General features: G+C 41.6%; 1 protein-coding gene across 2 annotated transcripts in view; it reads left to right on the top strand.

The window, feature by feature from the left end:
* The window catches only part of Rbl1 (RB transcriptional corepressor like 1), a 58,498-nt gene that overhangs the window by 20,944 nt on the left and 19,541 nt on the right, over window positions 1-18,013 (top strand). For both annotated transcript variants that reach the window (XM_021193047.2, XM_029536688.1), the window contains exons 12-16: window positions 7,624-7,761; window positions 9,283-9,447; window positions 10,272-10,404; window positions 14,491-14,754; window positions 16,350-16,561. In XM_021193047.2, the coding sequence (XP_021048706.1) occupies window positions 7,624-7,761; window positions 9,283-9,447; window positions 10,272-10,404; window positions 14,491-14,754; window positions 16,350-16,561 (912 nt within the window). The remainder of the gene's footprint in view (window positions 1-7,623; window positions 7,762-9,282; window positions 9,448-10,271; window positions 10,405-14,490; window positions 14,755-16,349; window positions 16,562-18,013) is intronic.

The following is an 18,013-nucleotide window of genomic DNA, read 5'->3' as shown; positions in this document are numbered from 1 at the left end:
CCTTTCTAGTTCCAGCTTTGTCCTTTCTAGTTCCAGCTTTGTCCTTTCTAGTTCCAGCTTTATCCTTTCTAGTTCCAGCTCTATCCTTTCTAGATCCAGCTTTATCCTTTCTAGTTCCAGCTTTATCCTTTCTAGTTCCAGCTTTATCCTTTCTAGTTCCAGCTTTATCTTTTCTAGTTTCAGCTCTATCCTTTCTAGTTTCAGCTTTATCTTTTCTAGTTACAGCTTTATCCTTTCTAGTTTCAGCTTTATCCTTTCTAGTTTCAGCTTTATCCTTTCTAGTTCCAGTTTTATCCTTTCTAGTTCCAGCTTTATCCTTTCTAGTTTCAGCTTTATCCTTTCTAGTTTGACAACTACTTGAGACCTTGACACCTACTTGGTTTCTTCTCCCTTAATTCTCAGTGATGTCACCTGGTTGTTTTACACTATAACTGATGAGGTCACTTTGTTCAACTTCAGCCACCTGCTCTTCCTAACACTTCATTTCATTATTACAAAGAAGTCATCATCTTTAGCAAGCTGAATGTATGCCTGCTTATGTGCACCGGACAGGTTCCTCCAAGCCTGTGTTCAGGCCTCAGCTTCTCTGCACAGACTGATCCTTCGCCCCTTGGAAGCTTTCAGATAATAAATGTGCTGATGGAGGTCTTTCTGGTTTTCCAAGCAAAATTAATTCTCTTCATTTTAATAACTAATTTTTAAAAGTTCTTGCCTGATTTCTTTCTCAGAAGACATCAGCTGACTTGGAGTTGACTGTTCTTGAAACTGTTCACGGCTTCTTTGTATACTTTTCATTCTGCCTAAGATTAGCTTCATAACTTTCTCTTCTGAATCTGGTAGTTCCCTCCACAGGGCTACAGAATTTCTAACCAATTCTGAAAGCTTGACATTTGGTGCTTAGCATTAAGTCTGGGTTGCTGTTCTGTAGAAAATCAAAGATATCTTCTCATAGGGTTTGTTTTTCTTTTGGGGGGGCAGGGATTGATAATTACCCAGAGTTAGATGAAGAATATTTGCAATACAAAGCTGAGTGGCAGTGCATGGACCCTGCCACACACAAACACACACACACACAGAGTGCCTTCCTTCAGTACACCCTATGGACTTTGGAGCAATGCGGCTGCGCCCAGTGTGGCCAGCAACACCAGCACAGCTGTGCAGTCTGCATTTGATCGCTGGGAGCTGTGTTAGGGAAGCAGTATTTTGACAGGCTCTGTAGGCTATTGTAGGGAATCAGCAGTTTATGGCAGATGTGGACAAAGTTTTCTTTTCAAATTTCTTTTGTTGATTTTGACACATCCAGGCTATTCATCTCGAAATAGAAAGGTCAAATATGTAAAGATCATCTTTCGTATCCCATTAGTATTCTCTCCCTATAAGTGAGCTTTCTATGTTCTCTGGTCTTCCCCTCAAATTATTAAGCTAACAATTTTTATTTGTTTATAACTCAAGGATTCTTAAGTTATAAAATAGTATTCGTTTTTCTTAAAAAAAAAAAAAACAACAGTTTTCTTTGAATATTTGACCAATTCTGATCACCTCAAGAACTGCTATAAATATTTTTCTTTTGCTTTATATATTGACTGTGTATTTATGTATTTGGGGGAGGGACGGAATGTATCTTACAGTATAGTTTGGCGTGCACGTGGAGGTCAGAAGACAACTTGCAGAGTCAGTTTCTCTCCTACTGTGCAGGTCCTGGAGATCAAACTCAGACATCAGGCTTGGCCTCAAGTGCCCTTACCTGAGCCGTCTCTTCAGCCATCTTTTCAGAAAATTCAGAAATTTTCTCCAAAGCTAAGCCTAACATAAGTTGTTCCCCTTTCTCCCCTTCCCTCTGTGCACTCTGCATCTTCTGTCCCACTGTATCTGTCAGGATGGTATAGACGCTCACAAAAGCGTTTCTCTGTTGCACCCTGAATGAAATGTTCATCTCATTTCTTCAGTATTGGTTTTTTTTTTGGGGGGGGGGGTCCAAGACAGGGTTTCTCTGTATAGTTCTGGCTGTCCTGGAACTCACTTTGTAGACCAGGCTGGCCTCGAACTCAGAAATCCACCTGCCTCTGCCTCCCGAGTGCTGGGATTAAAGGCGTGCGCCACCGCGCCCAGCTTAGTATTGGTTCTTTTTCTTGGATTTCATACACTTGTCTTTTGTGGTTTATGCTAACATCTTAATGGAACACCTAAGGGAGAAGTAAAATTTTTACTTTTCTTTTTAAATAATTATACATTCATAGAAAGTTGCAAACGTAACAGAGAAATCATCTTCCTACAGGGATTACAACTTAAGCAGTACAGTATCAAAACAAAGAAATTGAAAGTAAAATAGTGTCTGGCCTTGTATAGGTGTATCATGTGTGGGTATGTAATCAGAACAAAGTTAAGACCTAGACGTTCCCCTTTTTTGGGAGGGAGATAATTTTCAGTTAGCTCTTATTCCTGTATTTCTGTGTGTTCATATATATATATATATATATGAATATCTGTGATAACATTGGTTTGCTTTTGGGGTTTTGGAACAACTATTAAGCATGAACTTGTACTCATGTACATGTGTGCTGTAGTATGAATGTGGGGGTGCGAGGACAGCTTTAGGTTCTTTTTCTTTCCCTCTGGTGGTTTGAACTCGTGTCATCAGGCTTGGTGGAGAGAATCCTTACCTGCCAAGCCATCTTAGCAGCCTGATTTTGTTTTGTAAGCCAAGGACTCACTATGTAGCCAGAGGTGGCAGCAATCTTCCTGCTCTGCTTCCCAAGTGCTGAGGTGGCAGATGTGCCATCATGCCTGGCTGATAACGTTTATCTATTCAGGTACAGTGAGAGCGTAACACTAATAGTTACTACTAATAATAGTTACAACAAGATGTTATAATGAAAGTTATATGAGTATTTTCCACCTCTCTCAAAGTACCTTATTGTCCTTTCATCCTTATCCCTACACAATGCACGTTGTGGTTACTGTTTGGCTTACCTAAGTTGCTACTGTCTCTGCTCTTGCACTTTAGGGTCATTATGAAGTAAAATGTGGGGGACTTCAACATAAGCCCTGACACACCACACCACAATCACTACTACTGAATGGCTAATGAGAGGTAGCATATACAGTATGGATCTACGAGACAGAGGGACGAGTCCCGTCCACAGCAGGGCAGACCGAGACGCTCTGCTGGCTTACACTGCGCAGAGGAGCACACAGTTTAAAACTTGAGAATTAGTGTCTGTGATTGTTCGTTAAGATTTTTGAATTAAGACTGACCTGGGTAAATGAAAGAATCCTCAGAAAATAAAGCCACAAATAAATGGGGTCTACTGCACTGACTGCCCAGAATTCTCTGTTACCAGAAAGGAGGAAGGCCTTCACATTGGCCCTTTATGTCACACTCCACTTAGCCACTAGTGTAATGTAGTAGTTATAGTTTTATAACACATCGTGTGAATCCACCTTTTTAAATTTATTGATTCTATGTTTTATAGCCTAAGATGGAGTTTATTTTGATAATGTTCTATAAAACCTTGAAGAAAATGTATGTTCTTCTATTGTATGAAATGTTCTTTAACTGTCCAGTTGTAGTTTATCACATTGGATTTGTGTTATATCTGGTATTGTTGTTTATGATGTTGCTGAGTATTTTCTTGCTAATTTTCTGCTTGCTTCTGTCTGTCACTGAGAGAGATACTGAAATGTCTGGATATAATTGTGAATTTGTCTCATTCAAATCTATCAGAGTTTTTTCTTTTCCTATTTTGAAGCTTTGCTGTTTAGCACATTTAAGATTGCTTTCTTGACTTCTCTATCAGTTGACCCTCTTGTCACCATCAAGTGTCCCTTCTCTGACCCTGGTAATTTTATTTGCTATGAAGTCTTTCTAACGGTTCCCGGTTCTTTTTAGTTAATGTTTGCATAATACACCTTTTTTCCATTGTTCTGCTTCCAAGCAACTTCTATTATTACATGAGTTTCTTGCAGGAAGCAAATATTTGAGTCATGGGTTTTTTGTTGTTTGTTTTGTTTGTTTGTTTGTTTGTTTTTGAGGGGTGGGGCTGATTGAGAGAGCCTCTTGTAGCCAAGATGGCCTTGAATTTACCATGTAGCTCTGATGAACTCACAGTGATCGTCCCCCTGCCTCAGCCTTCTCAGTACTGAAATTACAGGCATGAACTGCTATTCCCAGTGTAGGTCATGTTTTTTCTATCTACTCTGTCTTCTTTGTCTTTTAACAGGCAATTTTAGCCCACTTTCATTTAATTATGAATGTGGTAAATAAGTCTACCATTTATTTCTCTTTCCTGTTTGTACCCTTTTTTCCCCTCACTGGTTCTACTTTCCTCCCTTTCAGCTCTGAAAAGTACAGCCTGTGGAAAGATAAACCTCTCCTCTTCTGCTTGCTTGCTTTTTCTGTGTTTTGGTGGGTTTCTTGGCCATTGTTTTTTAAGGCTCTAGCTTCTTTTCATATGTATTTTCTTTCTTTTTTTTTTGTCAGTGTATGTGAGTGTGTGTGAATGACTCATTCTACTGGTATAGATATCTCACCATTTCAGTAAAATGTAGAAACCATATCTAATTTTTTAAAAAAGATTTATTTATTTATTATATGTAACTACACTGTAGCTGTCTCCAGAAGAGGGCATCAGATCTCATTATGGATGGTTGTGAGCCACCATGTGGTTGCTGGGATTTGAACTCAGGAACTTTAGAAGAGCAGTCAGTGCTCTTAACTGCTGAGCCATCTCTCCACCCCCATATCGCATTTTAAAGTTCCTTTTTAAACTCTTTTTTCCTCTACTTTTATTGTATATGTTTTGCCTATATGTATGCCTGCTGTGTACCTTGTGCATGAAGTGCCCAGGGAGGCTAGGAAAGGCCGTTGGATTCTCCGAGTTACTTCTGGTTGTGAGCTGCCATGCTGATACTGGGACTTGAGTCCCCTGGAAGAGCTACCATTCCTCTTAGCCACTAAGCACATCTCTCAACCCCTAAGTTCCTTTAAAGTCTACTTAAGTGTTTATTGACTGATACTTTATTGGTAGCTGTCTGTATGCATAATCTAAATTGACATTTTTCTTTATGACTTTGAGAACCTCCCTCCCTAATCATCTACTTACTTATATTTTTTTTTTTTTTTTTTTTTTTTTTTTTTTTTTTTTGTGGGTTTTTACATTCATCCATTGGGCATTCCTACAGAGTGGCCTTTTAGTTTAAACTTGTGTCTGTCCTGTGATTCATTGTTTGTTTGGTTTCATTATTTTGCAGTGCTGTTTTATGAATTCAGGGTCCTATACATACATATGAGGCAAGTGCTCTACCACTGAGCATATACCCCTAAATTTTTGTATTTATTTTTTATTCCTTAAGGTTAATTATAGTGTTTTAATGTTTTCTCCTATTGCCTAACATGTCTCCTAAATGTTTCTGTATGTCATGCTCAGTATTTCAAGGAGAGGTTTTTCTGCAAATGTTGAATTATTTGATATTGTCTACTTATATATAATAAGGCACTAAAAGTTGATAACCTGTGTGGATAGCATCCAGTGGTTTCAGGTGATGAGAGTTGTGGCTACTGGTGTCCTGTTCTTGCCTGGTTGTTGTAGGAAGGGAAACTGACAGCCTAGTTATAGACATCCGCCTCTTCTTAAGTACCCGTTAAGTCTCCTTCAGTGTCTCTAGAGAACAGTTTAGACTCCTAAGGGGTTATCATTGACCCTTAGAACCCTGGTTGTGTCCCCTCCCTCCCTCCCACAGTCTAACCTCTGCAGATCTCCAGATCACCCCTGCCCCGGGTCTGTTCTTGCCTCATTTCTACTTTGCATTCTGGCTGTGCCATCAATGCTGTGTCTCCTCCAGGTTTCATACATCAAGCTCCTTTAAGTGTGTGTCTGTCGGCTCTCAAATATATTTGAGTGTCTTTTGTCTGTGAGTCACTTGTCATCCTTTCTTCCTTTGGTCTTTGTGACTTGTGTTGTGGTTATGGATGACTTTTGGCTTTATCCTAAATGGAGTTTCTGGGATTTTATTCTCTTGTTGATTTCTGGTAATTCTTAATAAAAGAAGGGTCATAGATAGCTTTAAAAACTTAAGTTTGGAGTCCAGCAAGGTGATTCGGTGGCTAAAAAGCACTTACTGTGCAAACCTCACAACTATCTGACAACTTAATCCTCACAGCACACATATGGGCATCATGGAACATATACTTGTGTGTTCACACAGAACCACATACACAAGCAAAATAAGTGACAGTAAATTTTAAAGATATTGTGGCTATGATGTGTGTCTGGCCATGTGCACAGAATGGTGCAGGTTTGGAGGTCAGAAGACTTTGTGGAATCAGCTCTTTCCTCCCAAGTTTATGTGCTTTCAGGGACCAAACTCAGGTTGCCAGGCAAGGCAAGGGCCTTTACCCATTCAGCAGGCTCATTGGCTCAAATTGCTTATTTTTTAAATGTTTATATATGTTGGGGAGCACAGGACATGGTGTGCGTGTGGAGGTGAGGGGTTGGTTTCACTCCTAATGTTTGGGTCCCAGGGATCAAACTCCTGTTGTCACGCTTGTTGCCAGACAGCTTTACCCACTGAGTCATCTCTCCTGTGGCCCCCAAATAACCATTTTTTAAAACTGAAAACATGTTAGATTTTTTTTTTCAGAGGGTGGGGTTTGAGACAGAATTTCTCTGTGTAATCTTGGCTGTCCTGGACCTCAATCTGTAGACTGGTACTCAGACTCCACCGGCCTCCGCCTCCGCCTCCGCCTCCAAACTGCTGGGTTAAAGGTTTTAACCACCACTGCCCAGCAACGTGTTGGGTCTTATGCTCATTGATGAGAGAGTCTTTTGTTTTCCCAATGAAGTATTTTTTTTTTTCTCTGAACTTTTAGCTTCTGTATTATTTTATCTTTTATTTCAGTGTTAACATTTATGCTGACAAAATAATTAAAAGAAAAGAACCAATTCTAAGGTTTTTTTCTCCCAATGGAAATATCACCTATTTTATATTAACATTTTTAGGCTCATTTTTCATGTCCCTCATTTAAATTCAAAATCTATATTAAACGAGATTAAATATGATTGGAAAACTTTATCAGCTTGAGAGTGAGGTACATGATACATATGCATATATGATACATAAATTTATATATGCACAAACATATATATGTTTTATTTTATTTATATAAAACAGAACTGAACCTATATCCTCATTATCTAATTATCTCTGATAATTTAGGATAATATTTTTACAGATTATTTTGGCTGTTTTTCTCCCTCCATTTCTCCTTTCCCAGTTGATTCTCTCCCCCTCCCGCTACCACTCCCATTCCCACTTACAAAAACCTCTTCTGTTTCCCCTTCCCGGGAGACCCAGGCATCCCCCCTCTAGCTGTCCTCCTTACCTGACCTCTCTGGGCCGGTGGATGTCTCTTGTCTATTCTTTGCAGGATGTTCTTCCCCGTTACCTGCTCTTCTCTATGTGCTGCCTAACATGGCCTCTGTCTTGCTCTACAGCTCCAGCTAGTCTTGAACACAAGTCTTTCTGCTTAACTTCCCAACCACATGAGGTTATAGTGTTCTTTCTGGAAGGACCAAGGGTGAAATTACTGAGAAATACTAAAGTCTGATCCTTTTCTTCCCCAAGGTTCTTTTAGAGCAAGATATATTTCATAAATCCTTGATGGCTTGTTGTTTGGAAATTGTGCTCTTTGCATATAGCTCACCCCGTACTTTCCCTTGGATTATTGAAGTCCTCGATTTGCAGCCATTTTATTTTTATAAGGTAAGGTGATTGCAAAGTTCTGTTATGGTATGTATTCACATAAGCATTTATTTTAATGTTGAAGAAACACTGTTGCAATGTTTAGAAAATATTTCTGGAAATATTCTCTTAGTAATTATTCCTTTTGGGGGTATAAACAAAGACAAAAGAAAGGAGGAGGAAATTGAGCCCATTTCATCGTTTGAGTTCTTTTTCAGATTACTGACTTGCACATGTGAGCCGGCTCTCGGTGTTTAACCTCACTTGCTCCTCTACCTAGGCCTTGCTTCCTTTAGCACAGACCCAGATATCACTGTGTTTGAAAGTTAATCGCTTCAGAGGCTCTAGGCCCTCTCCCTGTACTAGGGTCATTACCTAACCGGAATTTTACTTTATTTTTTTTAGAGAAAACACATACAGTTACTTTTAAATAGTTCATTCTAATCTTTTGAGATATTGGAAAGGGGAGGTGGATTAAGAAGAAACTAGACCAGAAGGTAGGACTGGACTGCTACCACTCTTGGACTTTTCCCCTGTTTATACCCATTGGATCACAGGCCTGAGGCACGAGGACCACAACCATGCCTATAATTCCGCACTCAGGAGATGGAGGCAGGGGGATCAGAGGTTCATCCTTGCCTATACAGAAGGTCACAGCCAGCCTCAGCTACCTGAGGTTCTGCCTCAAAAAAACAAAACAAAAAGACATGAAAGATGTGTATAGTTTTATTTTACCTTATTCTTTTACTAGTTAATTATCTTGGTCTAGGAATAGAACACAAGACCTTGCACATCATAGATAATGACTTTTCTGCTGATATATAGCTCAAGTATGTGGTAATATTTTTCCCTTTTTTTTTTTGTTTTCATATGTCTGTGTGTGTGGTATATATGAATGCATGTAGACTCACTCACATGTTTGTAGGCACACAAGTATGTTTGGGCATGAGTGTGTGGAAACCCAAAGTTGATGTTGGGAATCTTGCTTAACTGTTCTCTCACCATATCCTTTGAGGCAGGGTCTCTTAATGAAACCCAGACCTGCCTTGTGCCCAGCCTTCTCCAGGGATTGCTGGCCTCTGCCTTCCAAAGCTGGAGTTACAGGCAGGCCGCCATAGTTTCTGGAAGTTACTTGCGTTCTGGGGATCTGAACTCTTGCTTGTGTAGAAAGCATTTTTAACTGTTGGCCAGCCCTGTATGTGGTAATATTTTTAGTTCACTTGCTATTACTCAGAGGCCTGCTCTTTTCTAGAGGGAGAAAGAGGGGCAGTGGATCTGGGGGGTGGGGAAGTGGCAGGAACTGGAAAGAGGGGAGGCTGCAATTGGGATATACTGCATGAGAGAAGAATAAAGAGAAAGGGAGAAAATGACTTAAAAGCATCTTGTATTTAAATTTATAACACACAGATTCTAGTCGTCCACAGAATTATGGCTTCAGTGTGATTCTGTGTGGGAGTAAAGTTAGCCACTCATATCTGTATGACTAGAGCAGTGATTGCTTGTTAGTCTGAACTCACTGTGTTTGAATGTCTGCCTCTCCAGGTTATTGAGGTGGTGATCCGCTCAGAGGAGGGCCTTTCCAGAGACATGGTGAAACATCTGAACAGCATCGAAGAGCAGATTTTGGAGAGTTTGGCTTGGACTAATAATTCTGCACTGTGGGAAGCTCTCCATGCTTCTGCAAACAGAGTCCCTTCCTGTGAAGAAGTAAGCCAGGGCGAGATGAGGAGAATACGTTTTGTTTTCGAGAGAGGGTTTCTCGGTGTAGCCTTGGATTTTATGAACAATGCTCTATACAAGTTCAAGCCAGATGTGTCCTAGCACTGAGAGGGGAAAATGAACCAGGAGTCCCACCCACCCTAAATTATCAGATTATCTGCAGATGATAACTATTGCCAAAGGGAAAGTCAGTTTTCTCCACCAGTCTTATTTGTATATCAACTACATTTCAGGGCAGGCCCCATGCCAAGCAGTAGTTGGTTAACACAAAACACATTTGTATTTTTATAGAATGTTTCATTTTGCTTTGTTTTATTGGTCTTTTACATGTTCATTTTTGTTTTCGTGCGTGTGTGCGCTTTCATGTCTGTGTATCTCTTGTTTGATTTAAGGAAAGAAAGGTCTTGAGTAAGTAGGAAGGTGGAAAGGGTCTGAGAGGAATTGGAGGAGGGGAAAACTTGATCAGAATATATTGTATGAAAAAATTTTTTCAATAAAAAAGGAATGATGTGGGCTGGTGAGATGGCTCAGCGGGTAAAAGAGCACCTGACTGCTCTTCCAAAGGTGCAGAGTTCAAATCCCAGCAACCACATGGTGGCTCACAACCATCCTTAACAAGATCTGACTCCCTCTTCTGGAGTGTCTGAAGACAGCTACAGTGTACTTACATATAATAAATAAAATAAATCTTTAAAAAAAAAAAAAAAGGAATGATGTTGCTATGACCATTCATGCATGAGGACTTGTATACATGTTGTTGTTTTTCTTGGGATCTGTCTGTGGTATTTTATCTGTGCTATTGTTTTCTGTAGGTTATATTCCCAAATAACTTTGAAATAGGAAATGGAGGAAGTGTGCAAGGTCATCTCCCCATGATGCCCATGTCTCCAATAATACATCCAAGGGTTAAGGAAGTTCGCACTGACAGTGGGAGCCTTCGAAAGGGTAGGTGTGACGTCAATGAAGCACTGGGGGGACAGAATCAGACCTGTTTGTTTGTTTGTTTGTTTTAAGATTATTTATTCTGTATACAACATTCTGCCTCCATGTATGCCTGGAGGCCAGAAGAGGGCACCACCACCACCATATCCCATTACAGATGGTTGTGAGCCACCATGTGGTTGCTGGGAATTGACCTCAGGACCTCTGGAAGAGCAATCAGTGCTCTTAACCGCTGAGCCATCTCTCCAGTGTCCACAGATCAGTTTTTTAAGAAAACAGTTTCTAACTCCTTAGAAGCATAAACATTTAATTTCTTCATTGAGAGTTGACAAGAAGCCCAGTGCTTTCACCCATACTCAGTGTGGCCTGTTACACACTTTCTCTGTATTAAACACAGTTCCGTGCTGAGCCTGGTGGCACACGCCTTTAATCTCAATGTTCTAGAGGCAGAGGCAGGCAGATTTCTGAGTTTGAGGCCAGCCTGGTCTACATAGTGAGTTCCAGGCCAGCCTGGTCTACATAGTGAGTTCCAGGCCAGCCAGAGCTACAGAGAAAGACGGTTTCTGAGATGGGGGGTTGTGGAGAGGAAGAAAAAAAGGGGAAAGAAAAGAAAGAAAAAGGCTTTGAGGCTGGCAGGCTCAGTGAACTTGCCACCAATCCTGCCAGCCTAAGTGTGACTCCCCAAGACCCACATGCTGGGGTACAGAGCCAACTCTCTGGTTATTCTTTGACCACCACTGGTGCACCATAGCTTGCCATTCTCCTCTGAACTAAATAAATTAAAATTTAATTTAAAAAATTAACCTCTATCACTGAGCAACATCTCCTAAAAGACTTATTTACACTCTTAAAATTGTACCTTTTGAGCCTTAATAATGGGAAGATTTTAGTGCAGTCTTGTTTTTAATGTGATGTACCACCTGACACTCTCATCTTTTGAATTACGAATCCCTTGGAATTTGTTCTGTTTGTTTTGCTTTTGAGAGAGCTTCTCTATGTATGCCAGGCTGGCCTCAGACTTTGACCCTCCATCCTCCACTCCTGAGTACAAGATTTCCAGGTATGTGTTTTGAGTTCTTAAATTCCAAAAATGGTCAAGACCTTTGCTGTTCCACTGTTGCTTTGCAAATACTGGAAAAACTATGGTAAACACTCAGTTTAATGTACGTACAAATAAATAGCTGATCTATCAACAGTTTGCCAGGGCAAAAGTAGATGCCCTGTTATAAACAACCTAAGACAGCAAGCACCATCTAAGTTACTCTGTGAGTTTATTTTGTATCAGTGTGCTGGGGATGGGATCCAGAGCCTCAAGCCATGCTAAGCAAGTGCTCTCATAAGAGAAGGTATTTCATGGAGTCTGCAGATAACATCATGGCTGGGACCCAGTTCTCTCCTTGAACCACCACCTTTGAGCATTCCTGTTCACTCCAAGGGCTCCCTTGGTTTTCTTAGATTCAAGGCACTCAAGTAGACTCTTGTAGGAGTCCTGGGAGCTCCAAGAATCTACTTGTTTACTGAAGACTAAAGTCGGGGCTACTTTTGTGACTTCCAGAATCATTCAAAGAGTTTTATTTAGCCACAGCTCTTCCCCATCTCACATTACACATCATTGCCAGAGTAATTTTTATTACCTATACTTTAAAAGTTAGACTAACCGATCACCTACTAAAAGCAAAACCTAGATACTGAGATGCCTCCACTTCAATGTGGTGGGTACTGTCCTTCAGTGGTAGAGTGCTTGCCTAACGTGCACAGAACAAAGAACAACAGCAGCAGAGCACATGGTGTACTTGTGAGATTGACTCAGGACAGTGGTAAAACACTGTGGACAACGATGCAGAATTGAATGTCTCTAGAAATATGCAATGAGCTGGGTGTGCTGCTGCATGACTTCATCCCAGCACTTTGGAGGAAGAGGAAGGTGGGTCCCTGTGAGTTTAAAGTCAGTCTGTTCTGGTCCACATAATGAGTTCTAGGTCAGCCATGACTACATAATGAGACCCTGTCTCAAAAATTAAGCAAAACAAAGTCAGACATACATAACTTACATTACAGTTTTTGTAGAAGCTCACAACTAGTAGTTTTCCTTGGGTCAAAGGACATTGGACTTGAACTTGAACAATGATGGAACTGTTGAGAGTTTGTTGACCCTTGGAAGACAAAAATCCATTTTTGTTGTTATATGACAGACGTTACTAGTGGCTTTCTTAGTTTTCTTTTGTTTTTGTTTTTCGAGACAGGGTTTCTCTGTGTAGCCCTGGCTGTCCTAGAACTCACTTTGTAGACCAGGCTGGCCTCAAACTCCGAAATCTACCTGCCTTTGCCTCCTGAGTGCTGGGCTTAAAGGCGTGTGCCACCACGCCCTGATTGTTTCAACTTGTAATTTCACATCACTGTACACCTCTAAGAGAAGTTAGAGCAGGACCTCAAATAGGGCAGGAACCTAGAGGCAGGGGTGATTTAGAGGTAATGTAGGAGTGCTGTCTTGCTCACTCCACTTTCTTATAGTACCCAGGACTGCCAGGCAATGGGCAACATGGGCCACAGTGAAGTAAGCCCATATCAGTCACTAGTCAAGAAAATTCACTATAGGCTTGCCCACAGGCCAGGCTGGAGGGAACATTTTCTCAGTTGAAGTTCTATCTTCCCAGATGATTCAAGTTTGTGTCAAATTGAGATAAAACCAGTCCAAAGCATTTAATTACCATTCATTGCTCATCTCTGCCTATGACCTAGTATCTGTGTGACTATCCTGAAAAACTTTTTGAATGTTTTAACAGCTCTCTTTTACCAACTGGAAAGTTAAAAATATTGTCAGAGAGCCAGCATGGTAGTATATGCCTTTAATCCCAACATTCAGGAGGCAGAGGCATGAGGATCTCTGAGTTCAAGGCTACCCTGTTCTACAGAGAAAGTTAGGTCCAGAACAGCCAGGGCTGTACAGAAAAACACTGTCTCAAAGAAACAAAAACAAAAAACAGAGAGGGGGAGGGAATATGAGAATGTCATCAGAAAGCACATGACTCTGTTGCAGATTTGTTGTTTCTGTTGATGTACCTGAAAAAAACTCCTGTGACTATTACATTAACATAAAAACTTGATTAAGCTGCTATCATTTTTGAAATGCTGAATTTTGGATAAATTAAACCTCTATTTAAATGTTTGATTCTAGAATAAAATATCTCTTTTTCCTTAAAGAAGAACATATAGTATCAAAACTGTCTAGAGAACCTGTGTTCACTGTAGTGAATTGCATTGGGAGAGGCCCAGTCCCTAACTGTGTGTGACAGAGGTTAAAACTGTGTGTCTGTGTGAGGTTAATACTCTGTGTCTTCCACTGTTGCTCTTCACCTTACCACATGAGGCAGGCTGGCTAGTGAGTTCTGGGGTCTGCCTGTCTCTGCCCATCCTCCCCCACTTTTCTCTGTCAGGATAACAGACCTGTGCCATCACACCTTGGGGCTGGGGCTCCAAATCCCCAGCTTACTATATCTGCATGGTGAGCACTTTAATGACTGACCCACCTCACCAATCCATAATCTTCACTTTGGTTTTGATTGGAGGAGAAGACCCTCCAATTACGGCAGGGTCAACAGTGGCATATGTTGCATTTGCTCCTATTTCCTGGTGACCCTACTAACGGTGGCTCTGTGTTTACTAATTCATAAACCACAGCCACTGTCTTAAACTGCTGGGAATGTGGGGGGTGGCAAAACTGTGACTCCCCAACCCGAGTTTTGCTTGTGCCCCCTCTTAATTATGGGTGCTATTTATTTAGTAGGTAATACCAAGAGCTAGAAGCCACCTCTTCAGTTAGTGCTCATGTCATTCGACTGCTCAGCCTCTCCCTTCCTCTTAACGGGTTACTATGTTGCTATGGACAGAGCTGCAGGAATGCAGAAAACTGAGCTGCCACACCGCTCACACTCTGCTCTCTCTCCCTCTAGGCTCGGCAGTCTGTGAGTGTGGGAGCCATGCTCACTTCTACATCTCAAGTGCTTAGTGTGCGAATAAGGAAACCTGATTTTTTTTTTTTATTTTGGAATATGTTTTAAATTTAAACCCTTTTATTTTTCTCTTTATTAGATATGCAACCATTGTCTCCGATTTCTGTCCATGAGCGCTACAGCTCCCCTGCTGCAGGAAGTGCTAAGAGGAGACTGTTTGGAGATGACCCACCAAAGGAGACACTGATGGATAAGATTATGGCAGAAGGAACAAAGCTGAAAATTGCTCCTTCGAGTGTCACTGCTGAAAGCTTATCAATTTCCCCTGGGCAAGCTCTTCTGACAATGGCCACAACCACAGTCACAGGGACCATGGGACAGAAAGTTACAGTTCCTTTGCATGGTAACATCTTCATCTCTACTTTATATTGTTCAGTTACATAAAAATTTATGTCTTATGAAATTGCATCACATGATATAAGTCAATATTTTCTTAAAAGGCTTATTTTTATTTTATGTATATAAGAGTTCTGCCTGCATGCATGTCTATGTGCCATGTACATGCCTGATGCCCGTATAGGCCAGAAGAGGACATCAGTTCCCCTGGAACTGGAGCATAGGTGGTTGTGAGCCACTGTGTAAGTGGTGGGAACTGAGCTTTGGGTCCCTTGCATTAGCAGCAAATGCTCTAAGCCATTGAGCCGTCTCTCCATACACATCCTGTCCTCCTCCCTGCGCTCTCTCCCAGCCTGTGAAAGCATCAACATCATACACACTAAGCTGTGTGTTCTTAGATCAGTGAGGCTGCACTGACTCATCTGCATGAACAACCCACGGCTTACATTAAGGTCACTCTGGGTAGCGGACGTTCTGTGCACATTACAGTATTGACCCTAGAATGACATCTATCTTCATAGTAACACACATCTTAGTCCCACTGCCCTGAAGTGTTCAGTACTCCAATTCCTGTTTTATTTTGAACATACACTATTTTAAATTTCCACATTTTATAAATTTACAACCCGTTTTGTTAGGATTTAGGTTTTTTGTTGTTATCTGAACTTTATAAGTTGGTGTATTAAGGGAGAAATTAGTGCTCAAAAGAGTAAAATTTGCTGCTTTTTTGTTGTTGTTGTTGTTTTTGAGACAGGGTTTCTCTTTGTAGCCCTGGCTGTCCTGGAACTCACTCTGTAGACCAGGCTGGCCTCGAACTCAGAAATCCGCCTGCCTCTGCCTCCCGAGTGCTGGGATTAAAGCCGTGCACCACCACTGCCCGGCTCAAAATTTGCTTTTTAAAGTATTAAAGTTGGGCCAGTGAGATGGCTCATCAGCTAAAGGATCTTGCCTGCAAACTGGATAGCCCAGGTTCAGTCCCCAGAAGCCACATGGTAGGAGAGAACTGGTCTTGTGGGTTGTCCTCCGACCTCTATACTCACATCGTGGCACATATACACACTCCTCCCATAAGTAAGATAAATAGATGATGTCTGTAAAAGTTCTAAGTATCATAAAAACATCACAGGCTCATACAGAAACAGGAGACAAGATTTGTTGTCGTTGGTGGTGGTGTCTGTTTTTAAGACAGGGCCTCTATGTCTTGCTGGCTTTAACTCACCATGTAACCTAGGCTGGCCTCACAAATACAGCAGCCCTCCTGCCTTAGATTCCAAGGATGTAGACATGAGGCATCATACCCTGCTACTCAAAATTTGTCTCTTTCAGAGAAACCCTGTCTCGAAAAACCAAAAAAAAAAAAAAAAAGAAAAAAGAAAAGAAAAGAAAAATTTGTCTCTTTAGATAAAATTAAACATAAGACTATCGAAAGGAAACATGCTCTTGCTTCAGAAAGTAAAAGCAGAACTGTGTTATAGATAGCTCCTGAGTAATAGCTGCATTCTTTTCTCTAACATCCCTGCACTGATTCATACATATACATTGACAGCTTGCTGTGAGCATTCAGCTTTTATCTCCAACTGAGAATCTTGCTTGTGCATGCAGGTATTGCCAATGATGCTGGAGAAATCACACTGGTTCCTATTTCCATGAATACAACTCTGGAGTCCACTGCTGAGAGCCCTGTGTCACTGACTGCCCAGTCACTAATTGGCGCTTCTCCAAAACAGACCCATCTGACTAAAGCACAAGATGCTCATCTGAGCGGAGTGAGCAAACCCAAGAGGACTGGGTCCTTAGCACTGTTCTATAGGAAGGTACGTGTCTCCATCGCACCCGAACAGAGCTCATTCAGCCGGGACTGCATACTAAGCAGTGCTGGCCTCTCTTTTGATTGCTCTTTTTAAATACACATATTATAAAATTTGCTACTTTAATTTTTAGGCATACAGTTCGGTGCTAGATACCCTCACATTGTTGTGTGACCTTTGCCACTGTCCACCTCTGGGACCTTTTTGTCTTCCCACTCTGAAGTCCTTTACTCATTAAAGCGGAAGCCACCATTTCTCCCTGCTCTTACTGGGCGATCACCATGCTATTTTTGTCTGCATGAATTTGACTATTTGAAAAGGTGCCATGTTCCAGTGAAATGACACACTAGAGCATCTGATGACTGGCTTATTTCATTGAGCACACCTTCCACATTCATCTGTGTGATAGTACGCATGGGGATTTCTTTCCATTTTAAAGCTGGGTGATATTCTATATATATGCCATACTTTGTCTATCCACTCGTCTGTTGAGGGACGTTTGGGTTGTTACCACTTTCTGACTTTATGAACTGTGCTCCTGTGCATATTGGCACTCCCTGTCTCTGCCTTCAGTTTAAGTGTATTCCTGAAGTGAGATAGGAGATCAGTGTCTGGTGTGTCAGGGGTGGGGCCAGAGGACAGCTAAGGCTGACATGCTTTTTGGGCCATCCACTTTGTTTTTAAGAGAATTCACCAGGTAAGCTAGGCTGGCTGGCAAGCAAGTCCCAGGGACTCCCATCTGTCTCCTCCGCAGCAGCACAGAACTACATTGCATACCACCATACCCTGTGTTTGGGAGTGAGTTCTGGGCATTGAACCCCAGTTCTCGTGTGTGCTAGTACAGCAAGCGTCCTAGTGACTGAACTATGGTGTCTTCCAGCCCCTCAGTATTTGTTTAGGCAACTGCCATTCTGGTCTGTGTGACTGCACTGCTGTATGTCCTTACTTCAGTGTCTGCCTTCTTCTCAACAGTGACAGTGTCCTTCTCTATCCACAGTGACAGTGTCCTTCTCTACCCACAGTGACAGTGTCCTTCTCTATCCACAGTGACAGTGTCCTTCCCTACCCACAGTGACAGTGTCCTTCTCTACCCACAGTGACAGTGTCCTTCCCTGTCCACAGTGACAGTGTCCTTCTCTATCCACAGTGACTTTCTGAGATTTTGGGGAGTTGGGTCGGGAGGAGTGCAAGAACTTTATTCAAAGTGAAGTGACATGTGGTAAAGGGGATACTAAGGCATCTTGCCTCAAGCTCAAGCTCAGGACCAAATGGGGGCCCCTTCTGTCTATTGTAATGAAAAGGCTGACTTCCTGCTGTTAGACTTGCTCAGTGGTGTTGCCCTACCAATTCCAGTTGTCACAGAGATCTGCATTGGGAACAGCAGGCCTCATAGAAGAGCCTCAGTAGGACTCCTCCCTCCCTCCCTCCTCTCTCCCTCCCTCCCTCCCTCCCTCCCTC

This window comes from Mus pahari, chromosome 3 (genome assembly GCF_900095145.1).
Source record: "Mus pahari chromosome 3, PAHARI_EIJ_v1.1, whole genome shotgun sequence".
In the NCBI taxonomy this organism is placed as follows: Eukaryota; Metazoa; Chordata; class Mammalia; order Rodentia; family Muridae; genus Mus; species Mus pahari.
Note: the sequence above shows the minus strand (reverse complement) of the source record. Positions and strands in the feature narration are given on the sequence as shown.